The 17,547-nt window shown below is 37.9% G+C and overlaps 1 protein-coding gene across 2 annotated transcripts; it reads left to right on the top strand.

Moving 5' to 3' along the window:
- Positions 1 to 1,089: 1,089 nt before the first annotated feature.
- LOC149023225 (Mitochondrial ATP synthase D chain-related protein) lies at positions 1,090 to 16,347 on the top strand. Of its 2 annotated transcripts, none has more exons than XM_089143774.1 (10): positions 1,090 to 1,263; positions 1,750 to 2,052; positions 2,873 to 2,935; positions 3,500 to 3,562; positions 3,783 to 3,845; positions 4,032 to 4,094; positions 4,496 to 4,555; positions 6,231 to 6,380; positions 12,987 to 13,082; positions 15,403 to 16,347. In XM_089143774.1, exons 2-10 carry the CDS (start codon positions 1,819 to 1,821, stop codon positions 15,886 to 15,888), a joined length of 1,278 nt encoding a protein of 425 aa, XP_088999900.1. In that variant the 5' UTR covers positions 1,090 to 1,263; positions 1,750 to 1,818; the 3' UTR covers positions 15,889 to 16,347. The 2 variants fall into 2 exon arrangements, with proteins under 2 accessions (XP_088999900.1, XP_088999901.1); XM_089143775.1 differs by having other exon boundaries at positions 1,750 to 2,046; positions 15,403 to 16,346.
- Positions 16,348 to 17,547: the final 1,200 nt, after the last annotated feature.

The following is a 17,547-nucleotide window of genomic DNA, read 5'->3' as shown; positions in this document are numbered from 1 at the left end:
CTCTGGATGAAAATCTATAAGTAAAAGATTTTAGAGGTGTTGTAGGTACGCTTTTAAAATTTATTAAATTAAGCTTCTAATTTTGCTTAATCATTTGGTACATATATTCATTAGTTGCATTCATGTGCAATAGTTTTTCCAAATTTTTTCGATTTTTTTTTCTTACAAATCCAAAATTTTTTCCAACTCCAACTCTTGTCCTCTTCCTACCATGGATGGAAGAATTCTATCAAAGTATTGAGAAGATTTTAGTAGGGTGTTACGTGTAGGGTACCAAATATCGCTTTTAAAAAATTGTTTTACTTAAATCCAACCTGCTCTAGATTTTGCTTCAAGAGACAACGTCGAAAGTGCTTATCGAAGGTAAAATTTTCATATATATCAATTTAGATTGCAAAAAATTCATGTGAAGCAAAATAGTTTTTCCAAATGGTTTTTGTCCGATTTTTTAATTCAAAATAGTTAGGGAGGGGGGAAACCCAATATTTTTTAATTCAAAATAATGAAGCTAGGGTAAACTGACATTACAAAAATTGTTTTTTGGGATCCAACGGGTCAAAATTCTCATCTTTACAGATATAAAGAAATAAAATAAAAATTTATGAAGGAAATTGATTGAGCAATGCCCTAAATTGAAAGGGAGCCCAGATCTGGCTAGTATTGGGACCTTTGAGTAGAGGGAAAGGGAGCCCAGATCTGGCTCAAGGCATAGAATTTTTTTTTCTTTTTTTTTGGCGTTTGAAAGAACAGAATTTACTTGTGGGACACGTTTGTTATGGATTCACGAATTGCTTCTCCGGGACTCAATTTCTGCCCTCTCTAATAAAAAAAAAAATGTATTATAAGGAAATGGTAATATCTCGAAATTAAATGGAATCAATTCGATTGGTCTGGTTCGATGGCCGACCCAAATTCTGGTTGTTAATAGAACGGTCCGATTGTAAGGGCCTTTTTGGGGCCGACTCCATTCAAGACTTGTAAGGCACGGTTGGGATTCCAAGATGGGTAATTTGAACGGTGGCGATCAACCGAACCTCCGAAGACGAGTGAAAGGGAAGACAGAGCCGTTACGAACTTACAAATCTCTTTGTCGTCATTTGGATTCAGAGCTTGAATCTCTGTTTCATTCCAACCTCCGTTTTATTTTCAAATCAAAAACCCTCAGAAACCTGCAAATTGGATACTAAACCAAAAAGTAGCTAAATCATTTTCTACCAGAAAAGAGAGCTAAATCGTTGTTTGGCGATCACTTTGGATCTGCAGGTGTGTATCTGATTCGATTCGTTTTGTTATTCATCGTTTTTACAATAGCTAACACTGGATTTATTATCAGTCGACGAAGAAAAGTTGGAATTTTTATATAATGGTTTAGGAGGTTATTCTAGATCTAGAAATCTGACAAATCTTCACCAGTTTCCTGATTTCTATGTCCATTGCTTTCTAATGTTCGATCTCGAATCCAACAAACGGAATGTTTGGCATCGAAAACGTAATCGAGGATACTGAGTTTGTAGTTCTAAGCATCTCTTTGAAGATAGTTTTTGATCTGACGTTGAATTGGTTTCAATGTGATCTTACTTAACCATTTGGTTTTATGAACAAACACCGTCGATTTTGGCAACAACTCACTTTCATGGATTTTAGGTGTTTATTATATCCAGATCCGTATGCTTCTTGAGTTCATTATTGGCAGATATCACATTCGCCAATCTGTAGAATATGATGAGGTACCTGTTGGATTTTTGGCAGGTGAATCGGCGGAGATATGGTCTTAGGAGTCTGTGTGGTTAGGCGTAATTTTTATTCCTCAATAAACTGATGGAGGAAGATAAAAAGAAAAGGAAGAATAAGAAGAAGAAAAACAAGCAAACTAAAGCTGCTGACGATGTGTCTGATGGTGTTGGAGCAACAACTTCTTTGGAGCATAATCATGTAGATTCTAAAGAACATAACAACGGCAACCAAATTTCTGGGGATGTGACTGTTCAAACTGCTGGACTGGCGGAAACAAATGTACAGCTGGACAGAGATCAACATGATGGTTTGGTAAGAGTAAGTTCTGATTTTTATTGCCATGATTCATACATCTTTTCTGCTCATATAAATTTAGCTGGTCTTGTTGTGGTGTGACAAGTGCGTTGTGTTGCATATTTATAATTATACATAGCTAGATGACTTGATGAGTTACTAAAATGGGGTGGGTGGTTGTAGAAGCATGTTCAGAGTTTTGTGTGATTGGCATATCCCTGGATTGCTGAAAAGATAACTTTTTAAGATTGACATTAAACGAGCAATAACGTGCAGAGAGGAATACTGGCTTTGAAGAAGTGTCACTCAAACAAACCTGGCATTGCAAAGATGAAGTTTTGATGTGATATGTGGTAAAACCATGTAGTTTAAAGTTTAGAATGACCATATTAGAGCTAGGTTGTTAGTTGCTTCATTACATGATAAACATAGAGTCATTGAGTTGGCATGGTCATATTCAACAGAGACCTTCAAATGCCCTAAATTGAAAGAACTATCTGATTTAGATTGAGGGAGAAAATTGGAGACCGGCTAAAGATAACCATAGGAGTAGTGGTGATGAAAGACATTCTCAACTTAGGCCTTGCTCCTTGTATGACTTCAAATTGAGCAGATTGGAGGGTGATATTTCCATGTGGGCTATTGTGTTTGGATGCTGTTTTACTCTTTCCCCCTAATGATTCTCTCTCTCTCTCTCTCTAATTGAAATATGAGATAGATTGTTTAACCTTGGTTTTCCCCTGAACCGGAGTCAGTGAAGCATAATTTTGACGGTTACTGATGTTAAATTGCGACAAATACAACTGGTCTGCTGCACAAATCTAACCCTTTGTCTGTTTTACAGGCTAGTCTAGACGAGAAAATCAAACAATTGCAAAGTGAAAATGATACCTTCATCCAAAGAGAGGTATAGTTCTTCACTTCTTCCTCAACAATTTGACGATTTGAATATGTAGGGGCTGGGAGGGGCAAGCTGTTGGCCAAGCAAAAATGAGTTTTTTGATATGGATATGTGGTAAAACCATGTAGTATAAAGTATAGAATGACCATATTAGAGAATGATTGAGACAGCATGGCCATATTCAAAAGAGACCTTCAGATGCCCCAAATTGGAAGAGCTACCTGATTCGGATTGTAGGGACAAAATATCTGGAGAATGGCTAAAGACAACCATGGGAGAAGTGATAAAGAAGGACATGCTTAGCCTAGACCATGCTCCTTGTATGACTTCAAATTGAGCAGATTGGAGAGTGAAATTTCCATGTGGCCAAACCTTTTTAGTTGAGCTGTTGTGTTGGGATGCTGTTGTAATAGTGTCTTGGGTGGTTGTCTTTGGGGGTCTTTTTTTTGCCCCCCGAATGACTCTCTCTCTCTCTCTCTCTCTCAATTGAGATTTAAGATGGATTGTTTAACCCTGGTTTATTTACAACTGGATTTGCTACACAAACCTAACCCTTTGTCAGTTTTACAGGCTGGTCTGGACAAGAAAATCAAACAATTGCAAAGTGAAAATGATTCCTTTATCCAAAGAGAGGTACTGTTCCTTCCTCAACTATTTGTAAATGTTAGGGCAGGGAGGAGCATGTTGTTGGCCGACCAATGGGCCTGATAAGTGATAACCTTTTATATGCACCTTGTTTGCTTTTGACATGAGTTACACACTCAAGACTTTAAATTTTATAGGGTGTTTAGAATGAAAGTAGATGTGCAGCAAAAGGTTCTATAGGTTATTTAGCCATCTCGATGATCTACAGGTTGATTTGGAGAAGAAAATCATGAACTTGCAAAATGAAAAAGATTCATGGCTCCAAAAGGAGGTAATTACTGTCACTTTTGCTATACTGTACACTTTAGCATCTCTTAATAGGTTAAAGTTTCTAGTTTGCTGAAGATCTGGGACAATGATGTTTTAACTGGAAATATTTTCTAATTTTTCATTGCTTAATATGGATAGCTTTGAGATTCTTGTGATGTTTTTGATTTGATAGTTTAATGATATGCAGGCTAGTTTAGAGTCAAAAGTTGAAGAGTTATCAGATGAAAATGCCTCTTATACCCTAAAAACGGTACTTTTCTAACCTTTGTTTATTTGCTGATAACTTCTAGAAAGAACCATTGACTCTTCATACTCCTAGTTTGTTTTCAATGGTCCATTAATATTTGTGTATCCATGGTGCTAAATTTACAACTACATTTCTGTCGCATAAAAAATTAGCCAATATAATGATATTCAAGCTGGTGATAGATGAAACAACCAGAAGTTGAGAAAAGGTGTATTGATCCAGAAAGGAATTTCTTTTTTTTTTTTTTTTGGGGGGGGGGGGGGGGTTCATTTTGATGACTTTTTAGTTTCTTGTCCCCCATGAAATTGTTTCTATCTCTATGCTGGAAACTGAACTTTGCTTGTGTTCTTATAATTGCATGCCCAGTCCTTATCAAGAGTCTGATGTTTGTTCTTATTCTACAGAACTCAATGAGGGAAAGAATTGATACACTGAATCAAGACAAGATCCGGCTACAGGAACAGGTAGTAGCACTGGAAACCCAAGAGTGGATTCAATTGTTTGTGCAAAATTGTGGTCCCAGACCATTGTTGATTGTGGAACTTCTACCTTAATTTTATCCATTGTAGTGCCTGCTTTCCTGGTTCCAATTTGGCCTGAGTTAGATGGTTTCTGGTCAATTCTCAGTCTAGACAGCTTTTTGCTTTACCTTTTAGGCTTTAGTGAATTCTAGCATGTTTATCTAAGCTAGGCTTTAAAGTTGAAGGAGGAACACTAGGTGGCAAGCAAGGGTGTAAAATTTTTTTTTGACCCTGGTGTGAGATCTCCTGACATTTTGTGGGGGAAACTTAATCTGTCATGGACTGGTCAAAAAAGTTGATAGGGCTGGTTGAGAAGTGGTATTTTTTCCAGTTGAAACTCTCAAAATGTACAAAATGTGGATGAAACTGGGTACAAGATAGTATAAACTCAAGCTTTCATCTCAGTTTCTGTCAAAAGCACAGATATCTTGGATTAAAGTTTCAGACTTTCAGTTCTGATTGAGATAAAGAACTATGTTGTAGTATAACAATGATAAGTTTATAATATTTTGCTCATATGCACTTTATGGGCCATACCAGTGCGATACGTCATAATTATGTTAATAATGACCAACTATGAAGAAACTAAGAATAAGGCATAAGTGTTAAAAATTTGATGTGGTACAAGGCATGATGTCACAAGGACATAAGTGGATACCATGGCATCTAAGGCAGGTGACTTACTTGCAGCAAACAAGGAGTGTTGTCATCTTGAACTAGGAAGTCGCCTGCTGCCTAGGTGGCCCTAAGGAGATCCTTGACAAAAAGGAGCCACGAATTTAGTCAGCTTATCCAGTCATTCTCAGTGTCTAGGTGCATTATTTTCCCTAGTATAGTTGAAATCAAATTTACGGTATTAATTGACTCCAGAACCCTGAATCTGTTATTTCTTTTAAAGAGAAAATGAAAGCTGTCCAGGAGTGTAGTTTATTCTAGTTCATCCCTTGAGCTATCTCTCCTCCCCCACCGGATTGACATATCTGCTCAACTCTCATGGAAACAAAGAAACAACTCAGGCTCACATGTTGGAATTCATTCGTGTATGTCTGAAAACAAATACTAATCATTTCTGTCTGGTCCTTTCAGTCAGACCTAATGACATAAATGGATATTTGTTCATGAGTTTTTCCAAGTATAAGGTGTTTTATATCTGTTTTATGGAAGCTACCGTGAACACCAGTTGGTATTACCCATCCAACTGTCAGGTCCTGCTCGTCTGACATACTTGAAATCTACCTGGACCTTGGCTATTACATGAAGGATGGGTTTTTTCTGGAAGCCTAAGTTGCTGGTCTCAGAAATCCAATCAAGCAAGAGTCTAAGGAAACCAGATTTCAGTCTAAGGAACCCAAGGTCCATAAAGTAGAGGGGCCACAACGGTCTTGTCCCATATGAATTACTAATTTATTCAGCTGATGGTTCACAAAAAACTGTACGTACATTCAAAGGTTTCTCTTTGGTCATATTTGTCCACTATTTTAAGAAATTCAGCTGTTTGGTTTCCTTTTACATTATTTGAAGTTTAGGTTATGCCACTATGTCCATCCTATTCTTTCCTCAGTAAGCCTTCATAGTTGTCTTTGTTTCTGATATAGATATTAAAAACGAAGCCTGGCAGGTGAAGGAGTTGGAAGAATCTAGGGCTAGACTTGTACAAGAAAAGCAGCATTTGATGGAGACCATCTCTTCTCTTCAGTCACAGATTCAGCAACATGAACTCAAAAGGGAGACTTCGTTTTCTGCATCCTCAAATATAAAGATGACAAAGGTTTGATTCCTTCAACTGGCAGAGCTACTTATGTCTTCTGTCTTCTTGTGTGTAATGAGTAAATGTGAGCTGTGCTACAGGTATCCTAAAGATGTTTAGCCATGCCAACTCTTAGTAATTACTAGAGCTGAACCAAACCCCATGGGGGAGGGGGGGGGGTCCAGGTCTTCTCAAACTGACAAGGGAATCTTTCTAGATTCATTTTGGATTTTTCATGGTTGTCTGATGGCTAACCTGGTTGAACTTAATATGCATCTGATTGATCTGTATGGACTAATGGTGAGGTTGCTCCATTGTGGCTTAGTGGTTGGCTGGTGTCAACTCATGAAAAACCCTCCATGCGAGGCAGGGTTAAGGCTGCCTGCATTTTGACCCTTCCCAAGTTGCTGGTGGGATCGTCATGCACTGGATACACCCTTTTTTATGCTGTATGGACCAACCACTATTAGTTTTATCCAAGGTTGTTAGGTTGAAGTCTGTATCTAATCAATGTATTATATTGGCATTTCTGAGCGTAGTGACAATGCAGGATTTTGTGTCCAATCCCAATTACTAGTTATATTGCTTTGAGCCTAATGACTCTTTGATGATCTTAGGTGTTCCATTTTTGTAGTCTATCTGTATTTTAGATGCATATTCAATACATATGGTGGAGGTGGGACCTTTCATACACTAGGTTCATACTTTTGACAGAAGTACTTTGCCTGAGATTTTCAGTTGATATGTGGGGCTCTTTTCCAAACTGTGTTTGCTGTATACTTTCTGACCACTATGAGAGTACTGGGTACTGTCTAGGAAAAGATTGTTGCGGTGCAGGTCTCATGCTTCTTGTGTGTGTGCCTAGTTGATCGTCTTTCATTTTTAACAAGTTTTCTGGTTATTTTGAAGACTTTCCTAGTTTTTAAGGACAAGTTGAATTCTGTTGCTCATTAAAAACCAGAGATTGCATTGGGATAATTATTGATTCCTAGTCCCCTGGTCAATTCAGTGAACAGGAAAAAGTATCCAAGGGCATATCTAGAAAAGAAACTCTAAGCATTCCCTATGGGACCTACCCAGCTGACCTGCCCAATCTATTGAATGGAGAAGGTATCCAAGGGCATCCTGTAATAATGCTTATGTCCTTATGTGATGTAAAAGACTTCCCATTGCATTAGGAAGAATACCCTCTATATAGGTGAAAAACGTTGGGTAAATGGATGGAGCTTGGTTAATCCAGTATGGTGCATCTGTGCTCTTAGTGAATTGATTAGTCCTAAAGATTACAAAACTACAAATGCATTTCAGAATTCAGAGTGAGCCTAACATTTATAAACATGAGTAGTGGGAATACATTGACCTGCACAATGAAGGTTGTCAGTTGAAGTAGAGAGAGTTCAAAGTCATTACAAAGCCTACTCATAATGGAAATCATTTAAGCAAGTCTTGGTACAAAGAATGTTGTTGTTGTCACCTTAGAACTGATCAGTAAATGAAATTGATAGTATGTGTCACACTCCACCCGCCGGTATCGGTCCTGCTCGACAACTCGTGGGTGTGATTCACAGTCACAAGATCCATGGTTTACCATCAATGATAATAAATGCACTTAATAACAATCAAAAGTAAGAATAATCTAAATAATTAAATAAAAGGAATTACCTGAGTCCAATACTCAAAAGGGATATATCAAAGAAAACAGAATAAAGTAATTACTCCAAAATTGATAGAGTTCAGCCAAAGCAAAAGTTAAGTTAATTTGGATTGTTTCTTTTAGTTCTCTCAAGGGCGATGGTCTTTTCCTTAACTTTTGCAATAAAGGGAGTCATCTAACCTTCCTCCATTGATTTCTCAAAATGACGCACTATCTACCTCCTCCTGCTATCAATGGGTGCTGTAAGTGCACTCCAAGCATCAGCATGTTGCTTAGGGGCATATATCTCCACTTCCCGTTGGTGCCTCCATAACGTCTTCACTAGAATCATTTCAGTCACACGGAATTTCTTCTGATCCAATATACCCATCGATATAATTAAATTCAACGCACAAAAAGGAATGAGTTATGATGAACTTAGTAAGGAAACACGTCTCACATACATATCGACATTGTATCATGGTAAACAACATATATATAGAATGATATGCAAGTATTTGGATGCAACTATAAATCTAACTATGCAAGTCTTTAAGTGGAAGACATGCTTTAAGATATAACTCCAGCCCTCCTCTGGGTAGGTCTAGTTACTTTGATCCCTCACAGACTGGTTACCTCTGTTGGGATCTCGGTTCAATCCTTGTCAATTAACCATGGCTAGGGTTTAGGTCTACACTCTCTCACCACGACCATTGGCATGAGTATTGGTGCATGTCAGGGTTTCTAATCCAATGCAATGTCATATGGTGACATACTACATGTAGTCCAGATACTTCCCCTGTGGCACCAATCAACTCGGTTTAATATCCTTCTCTACCTAGGAATGAGAATCCTTACGGATTGGCTACCTCTGTTGGACTCCATTCCCTAACATTATGGTAATCCATATATTGTTGGGGCAGATACTCTTATGTCCCCTTATGACTCCCGGTCGCTCCTTGGACACCTATGAGCCCAACCTTAAAATATGCAACTCTATCAATGCATGATCAACAGTGGACCACTGAATCTCCTTATGGACTGGCTATCGCTACAAGACGAGATAGAGTCAAATCACCGTCATCACGAGTCATTCGGCTTCAATACCCAAGGGTAGTAGCATGTATGGGTTCCTAGCCATGCAATCTAGACTTCATAGGTATGTCATCCAACAACCATGATAGTGCTGGGGTCATCAATAAGCTGTATCCCATACCACAACCCCTGATATCCCAAATAATGGATACCCAACAAAGATACCCTCCACCATAGTTACATCACTTCATCAACCATCATCGAATTAAGCATCTAGCATTACATAGCAATTGAAGTACATGTCATCATCATTCACAATACATAATTATTCATGAATCATATGAACCTACTATTACAGCAAGTCACAAAATTGCAAATGCATTCAAAGATATAATAATTCATTATGGATTATGTTAGTACATATATGTAAAGAATGTATCCTTACCAGCTTACTTGTAGAAGCGTAAAAATTACTCTAGTTGCAACTGAACATCACAATTAGAAAGTCCAGAGAACTTCAAAGGCTACCTAGAATAGGGTTATAAAAATACATTAAAGATATAAGTTAAAACAGAGCAACAACCAACTTGACTGGGGATGCTGTGACCTAGCCGGTCGCTTATGGCAGTTGGTGGGCAATCGATCGCCATAAGTGATCGCCCATATTCCAGACAACATCATAAGTCCGAAATTCTGACTTTTGATCTCCCAATTTCAATCCAATTTTTGAATAATCTAAATCCAAATTTCGTCTTTAAGGAGCTCACAACACTAACACAAACCAAAACCCTAAAAATTTAATGATTCATTAACCACATCATCTCCTTCAATCAGATCAATCCTTTATTCGGACGTAAGGATCTGTTTTCGGACATGATCCAATCAAGATCACTGATGGAGGAATAGAACCATCATAAATAACTAACTATAGAACCATGGAAGAAGGATTCACACTATTCTAAGAGGAAAGGAAAGGGTATAGTGAGTATGATATCAACTTACCTCCGAATGATTCACTAAACTGACGAGGGATTGGATCTTCCTTGTAAATCATGCTTCATTCACCTTCCAACATGTGCTCTCTGACTCCTAACCGTCCACAATAGCCTCCGCGAATATCATATTAAGTAAATAAGACATGGTTGGCTATATATAGAGGTCTGGAGCAAAATAGGCTTTAATTCCCGCAAGCAAATCTGGGTGGCTGCTTGGGGCGGTTGGTTGATCAATCAACTGCCTTAAACAACCGCCCCCTAGTACTTTTTAGTATTTGGGTGCTTTGCTCAACTGGTTGATCCCCAACTCAAACCTAACCCTAAACAACATGTGGGCGTGTCTTTACCTTGATTCCGGACATCTTCAATCACTTGACTCCGAATTGGTGATCCATTTTCCCAGTCCATCAAGGTTTCCAAAGGATCTCCGTCGAGTTCCCAAAATGGCAGGTTCTTCATTAGCAGAATCTAGATCCATGGATTTAGGATATGGATTGGGACTTCAATCCGGATACTCCATAGTTTATTCCGGCTTGACCTTTGGGTATTTGGACCTGCAATATGAATCCTAGGTTAGAATCCTGGGGGTTGTTACAGTATGAGTGATGTGAACTAGGATGTAGGGTTTGGTTAGTTGTAATAATGCCCTAGATCTAGGCTTATTCCAAGATACTCTTCCCTGAGAAGAGCAATCTTCTAGGGCTGTAAACACCTTCAATGGATGGGTTTTGGGTAGATTCTAGGTATGTATAGGTAGGGTATATAGTTTTATGTTTAAGGGTTTGAAACTTTGCTGCAATTGTAATTTCAAAATTGAATTTGATGATGTAGGGTTTTGAAATCTAGAGTTTGACAGGAATTAGGGTTTCTCGGGTTTGGATCAAGCTAGGGCAAGGTCGAGTGTCAATTAGGTGGTAGGAAAGCTAAACCTAAAAGGATAATGGGTTTGGATGAAGGATGAGGGAGATGTAAGGCTTTGAAAATTCTAGGGCTAGGGTTTCTATTGAAGAAGATCGAATTTGCAGAATTTTCTAGGGTTTAGATTAAGAAAAGGGATGGGGGTTGGAATCGAGTGTGAGTAATCGGATGGGGAAGCTAATCGTAAAAGGGTGAGGGTATTGGGTTAAGGTTTAGAAGATATAGGGAATCTAGGGTTTAAGGGATTGGGTAAATTCTGGTTTATTAATTTTCTGGAAAATCCTAAGCTGCCGCAGGTAAGAAGAAAGGGTAAGGAGGAGGAGCTGTTATTACAGTTCAGGGTTACGGAAGGGTGGGCCCGGTGGGGGATTAACTGATGGTAGAAGGGGTGGCTTCCTTAGGCTGCCGCAAGGGAGGCGCCAGATTTAATCCTATGATGGAGTGGAGGGGCTGAGGTTGAAGAAATAGGGTTTAAGGAGAGAGGAAAACTGCAGGAGAAAAAAGAGTGCAAGGAAGGGGACTGGCGTTGGGGAGGGAGTTTAAACTTACTTGGGACTTGAAATTGTATGCTGTAATTCCAGAAAAACTGCAGAACATGAATCTGAAATAGCCGCAGGCTCCTCTAGGAGCCCACAATCTCCCTTGAGTGCCTCCAAATCTCATTCATAATCATCAAATTATGCTGCTGTTTACAAGGTTTGAAGCCTTATTTATAGCCTATTGAAAGAAATTAGACCAACACTCAACTTAAGAAAGAAATCAAACCTGCACCCTAACTTGCAACCCAATGCTAACTAAAACTCCTAATGCTTCAACTCACAGAAGGAACCTTTATGACTTACCCTAGAGAGTTCCAATTTGAATTCTAGGAGTAGATGTAGATTCCTTGAAAGGATAGGACAACCCTAATGGATTCCTTCACAAACTAGGAATCCCCGCCTGCTTCAGTCCATTCGAAGCTCCTTTCTTTTTTCAAAGATCGCCGGCTCATAACGTGCCGTGCCCTTTTAGACCGATCGGATCATGAGAGCCGAGCCACTCTAATAAGGACTCTTTAATAACTTGCAAACTAAAGACTCAAATTCAAAAATAAAAGTAGACCCAAGGTCCCACAAACATATGACCCTATTATACCTTAACTTGGACTCAGTGAAAGATTACAAAAGTGACCAATATACCCCTGGTGGAATTAGGGCTGTAGGGTTTGCTGGAGCAACCCTAGGCCCTGTGCTGCCCCTAGAAATGGTTAACGTCAATGAGGAAGAGCATTCTATGGGTCCTGTGGGATGATGTGCTTAAAAAATTACCCCTGGACTTTAGCAACAAATGGAAACTGCTAACAGCCTTGAACATTCTTTCCCCAAATTTACCCCTGGTGGAATTAGGGCTGTAGGGTTTGGTGGAGCAACCCTAGGCCCTGTGCTGCCCCTAGAAATGGTTAACGTCAATGAGGAAGAGCATTCTATGGGTCCTGTGGGATGATGTGCTTAAAAAATTACCCCTGGACTTGAGCAACAAATGGAAACTGCTAACAGCCTTGCACATTCTTTCCCCAAAATTTTTTTCATGGATGTGGTTATGAGCATAAAGATTAGCTGGTTTCTGAATAACCTGTCAGAATGACATGCATAGCTTCAGGCTAGTAACAAGTAGGGGTTTGGATGGCACTTACTGAAGAAAAAGGATTCATGTAGTGACCTCATTTAGTTGGATGACGGTGAAATGAGTTGAGTTGCGAATTATATAGGCCATCCTTCAACTTAGAAAAATGACCTCAATGAAAGAAACCATTTAGTTAAGAGATGATGGTAGCAATTAAGATCTTTGGTGAAGTTCCCTGGGAAGAAGAATATAAGAATTGCAAGATGAGCAGAATTCTTCATTTGTATACTGCCCAATGAACTGGATTTACTCTGTTTCTTTTTTCTTTTTCTTTTTTTTTTTGAATTTTTTTTGGTGAATCACTGCTTTTGCTCTTTGTTTTTATGTGCCAATTGTCTTTTTAGGAAGTTTTTATCTCTGATAACTTTTTATGGATCTTTGCAGCATGTATCTGAACACGAGGATTTGAAAGCTCAGATAGAAGCGGGCCATGTACTAGTTGAGAAACTGATTGCTGAAAATGCACAACTTGTTGTAAAGGTAGCGCAATGTCATTGTCATGGTAGTAGTTTGTGAACATCTTTATTGGAAGAAAGTGAACATCTTTATTAGAACTGTCATGATCCTAGGTTGGTCATTCAATTTCCATTTGGGACATCATGCATGTGATCATTAACCTCTAAGGACCAACCTAGGTTGAAAAGACCTAGAATTGCAAGGAAAACCATTAGTCCAAAGCATTGTTGAACAAATAGCAGACAATTAGTCCTTGTTAGGCCTATCTGTGCCACTGTTTGGCGGTGATAATTGGATTATGTTGTACAAACAAAAGCCATTTAGTGTAAAGCATTTATTTGGTTATCTTGGATGTGATTTAATCTCAGTTGGGGCAAAAGTAAAGCTGAAATGATGATTATCCATCTTACTAGTTACTTATGTAACGACAAATACTTTTGCTGGCCATTGCTGGCCAATCAGCTCATGTTTCAAGATCTCAATTTCGAGGCTCATCTCGCCAACTTTAATAAGTGAGTTGGCTTGTTGAGTTGGTGGAATTTTTTACCCCGACTCGAGGCTCCAACTCAAGGGGTATTAGGGGTCATTTGTGGTTGAAATTCTAAATAATTTATTAAAAAATAGTATGAATATGAGTTCTACTTGGGAACCCAAGTTGGAAACCGTTAGCACTGAAGTGAAACCTTAAGATGGCCAATTGTACACAAATGCATTCATACATTAATGTTCAAGGGTTAAAATCAAACAAGTCTAATACATTATGCATGTTCATAGTTCAATTTACAAAGTTCAGATGATAATCCAAACATCAAAATTTCAATTTGGGGGTTGAGGCTCGAGCCCCTATCTGGCTAAGCATATCATCTCATCTTTGCTAAAAGGAAGGGGCAAGATATTTCATGTGATCTCGTCAGTTTTCCTACCATGTGCTTACTTATTCAAACAGTGCTATTTCCAGAAATCATTTAGTGGTTCTTTCTCATGGGTGTCATAATATTGTGTACTTAAGATTGTTATTAGTCATGTATCATTTATAGTTGTAAATATCTTCATAAAAGATAAGAGTTGGTTTTCTTAAGCCTTCTTATCACTGGTAAATCTAATCATGTTTTCCTCACTTTCTAGAAAAATAGCAATATAAATACTGATCTTTGATTTGTGTGTTGTAACCTTTATTTATTTATTTTTTGAAAACGGGAGTAAATCCAATAATTCCATTGCAGACGACTAGGCATGGGAATGCTTCATTAGAGTGCCCTCCACATAGAATCTTATCCAATAAACGTGGACAGCTCACTTGCTCTTCTGATTTATAAAATTATCAAAGTAATAGTGCTTCCTAATCAAACTACCAGTTCTTGCGAGACTAGCAAGCTGGTTTAAGAGCAGGCCTTGGTTTGGGTCTCTAGAGTGGCTTTTGTTGATCCAGCCAGGCGAGGGCTGCCGCATCAGGGATACTCTCTTTTTTGTCAGGAAAATTGCTCGAATTGCAATCTCCCCCTTACAAAAATATAACAAACAGTGACATCTATCTGAATTTTTCTCTCTTCCTTTTTCTCCTCTGATTTAACAATTCATCTTTATATGTGATTGTGATCTCCAGCCTTGAATGAGGGCTTCAGAGAGAAGGGTGGATGCTGTCAAAATCTATAGTTAAGAAGGGGTCACATGAGGGGAAAGTGGATATCTTGGAAGTGTTTAGGGCTTTTTAGGTCTGTGATTGGGATTTCACTTTTGGGAATGGGGACTAGAGTACTAATGAGGGACTGTTTAAAGTTTGGGCTTCAGTGGATGACTTCAAAAATTTAGGAGTTTTAGTAGAGGGAATGTAGGACTCTAGGGTCAACGGCGTCTAGGATGAATACAATGGACTATCACTTGGATCGAATGGAGTGAACCTAGAGAGGAGGGGTTCTTCAAAGGAGGAGGGTTGAATTCTGAGTATTGTAACCCAACAATATATGTGAGTGCAGGTTTCCTTTTAAGGTGCTTTCATGGGTTCTGTTGCTGTAATGGCAAATCAAGGTCAACCAAAATATTTGGTGTACCATCTTTTAGTAGTTACCTTATTTTAAGTTGTGGTCAGGCGTCAGTGCAGTTGTTATGCTATTGCAACAATCAGGTCCGTGGCTATGGACATGGAAAAATCCTCTCTGTGAAGTGGGGTTATGGATGTAAGGCTGTGTATGCTTGCTCATCTCAGATCCTGCTGTAGTGGAAGCCTCATGGACTAAGATGCTCTTTTTTATCCTGATAAATTTGCATCTTGCATTGCTCACATAACAACATGATCTGTTTGTTTGAAATTTTCTGAATTTTGATCTTGTACTTTGTGTGTGTTCAGGTGAATGAACTGTACATTGAGCTTGATCGACAGAGTATAAGACCTGCACATTCTTCTACAGCTGGATTTGATCGAGCTGTAGTGTCAGAAATTGGCACCATTGCAGAGAATGTATCCGAGTTCAGTGATAAGATTTCTGCATCAGGTGAGAGGATGGAATCCTTTGAAACCATCCAAATGGGAGATAGGATAAGCAGCACCAACAATGCAGATACAGGCATCAGTGACATCACTGCAATCCAGATAACAGATTACCCTGCATCTTATGAAGCTGGTGAGTCTGAAGAAATTGTGCAGGTTCCATTGGATGATGGTGAAATTCAGGGAAATAAGACACCAGCAACCTCGGAAGCTGAAGAAAATGTTCCCCTGCCATTATCAGATGCACCATTGATTGGTGCTCCTTTCAGGCTGATTTCTTTTGTTGCCAAATATGTTAGTGGTGCGGACTTGGTCGACAAGAATACTTCAACTTCCAGTAGGTAGAATGAATGATGATTCTTTTTTCCATATTTTTATTACCTTAGATCAAAGAATATAATTATTGAAAAGAGAAGGGTTTTTTTTTTTCTGGTGTAAACAGGAGAGAAGTTACTTCATTGAATAATTATTGAAATGAGAATTATTGTTATTGTTATTTTTTTGGGGTAAACAAGAGAGAAGTTCCTTCAATGGATATATCAAAATATCCATAGCCTGGTTCTTGAATGGATCATGGATGGTTAGCTTTTTGAAAATATCCAAAACCTGCCATACTTCCTTCTAAGGTAAACAAGTTTCCAAACCTGAATAATTTAGTAGAAATTACTTCAGCATCACGGACTGGAAAAAGAGACCTAATTTGGGAGAAGTACATTATTCAAGAAATAATACTGAAAATAGGTTCAAACTTCAATTTCATTCTATGGTAGATTCAACCTTGAGAGTTTAGCCGAATCTGATACGAACAGAAAGTCCTAGAAAACTATGCTGAATACATCATATGCTCTATTAAGCTTGCAACTAATAATAGTGTATGAAGAATATTCGGTCATTTAATAGTCTGCTAGTTATAGTTGGCACCGATTAGTAAAATGATTATAATTCCCAGGCCAAATCTGATTGAATCAGTATATAATTCCTTGACAGCGCAATTGGGGTTGGCAGGTTTATGAGTTTGGATTTGGTACGCCCCATTTCCATTTGTTTTTAAGGGTACGCCTTAGCATCACTCATTAGCCTGTAAAAGTCTATTCGTCAAGAAGATAGAATATGTAAATATCACTTACCTCCCATCTTAGTTGGACAAATAGCACTTACACCCCCTCTTAATTGGATAATATCACTTACCTCCCTTTCTTAAAATATATTTAAGACCCTTTTAATTTTGGTTAAATTTAACATTTTACGTTATTGTTTTTAAAACCCCAAAAATTTTAAGTTGAGGGTAATTCTAGCTTTTAAAATGTAAATTAGCCTGATTATGGTAATTTAGGGTTTAAAATAAAAAATATTTTTAAAACCCAATGGTAGTCTTGCGTTATTAGAAAAATATTTTTTTTTCAAATTTATCAAACAATTAAAAAACCCAAAATAGTAGTACGTGTTTAATTTTATCAACATACCCATTTTTTTAATTGTATTTTTCTGTTGATAAAATTAGACACGAACCACTATTTTGGGTTTTTTTTTTAATTGTTTGATAATTTAAAAAAAGAAAAGAAAAAGCTATGTAGGCTTTTAATAACTAAAGATAATTTGGGTTTTAATAAAGGGTTTTAACGTTACTTTAGTTGGAGGGTAATTTAGTTTTTTAAGTGTTAGGGTGATTATGGTAATTTAGGGTTTAAAATAAAAAATATTTTAACAAGGATAGTTTGGGGTTTAGAAAAATATTTGACAAGATAAGTTAAATTTAACCAATAAAGTTAACAGATGGGAGGTGTTTGATATATTTGCTAGGTAAGAGAGGAGGTAAATGATATTATCCAACTAAGAGGGGGGTGTAAGTTTTATTTGTCCAGCTAAGAGGGGAGGCAAGTGATATATACCCTAATATTATGTTTCCATACTTTTACTATATATTTAAGAGGTAGTTTTAATAAAAGGATAAAAAGAGAGAGAGAGAGAGAGGTGGTTTTATCTCTAAGTCAATATTATTGGTAC

The sequence above is a fragment of the Hakea prostrata genome, chromosome 2, assembly GCF_041222555.1.
Source record: "Hakea prostrata isolate BN-2017 chromosome 2, UWA_Hpros_2, whole genome shotgun sequence".
NCBI lineage: Eukaryota > Viridiplantae > Streptophyta > Magnoliopsida > Proteales > Proteaceae > Hakea > Hakea prostrata.
The sequence above is the reverse complement of the archived record's forward strand: the minus strand, read 5'-3'. Positions and strand labels throughout refer to the sequence as shown.

Bases quoted from the DNA above. Each gene is read 5' to 3' on its own strand.
- LOC149023225 (XM_089143774.1), top strand. From the start codon at position 1,819: ATGGAGGAAGATAAAAAGAAAAGGAAGAATAAGAAGAAGAAAAACAAG. The intron at 3,563-3,782 runs GTACTGTTCCTT...GATGATCTACAG, and splicing joins ATTCCTTTATCCAAAGAGAG to GTTGATTTGGAGAAGAAAAT. The intron at 4,095-4,495 runs GTACTTTTCTAA...CTTATTCTACAG, and splicing joins CCTCTTATACCCTAAAAACG to AACTCAATGAGGGAAAGAAT.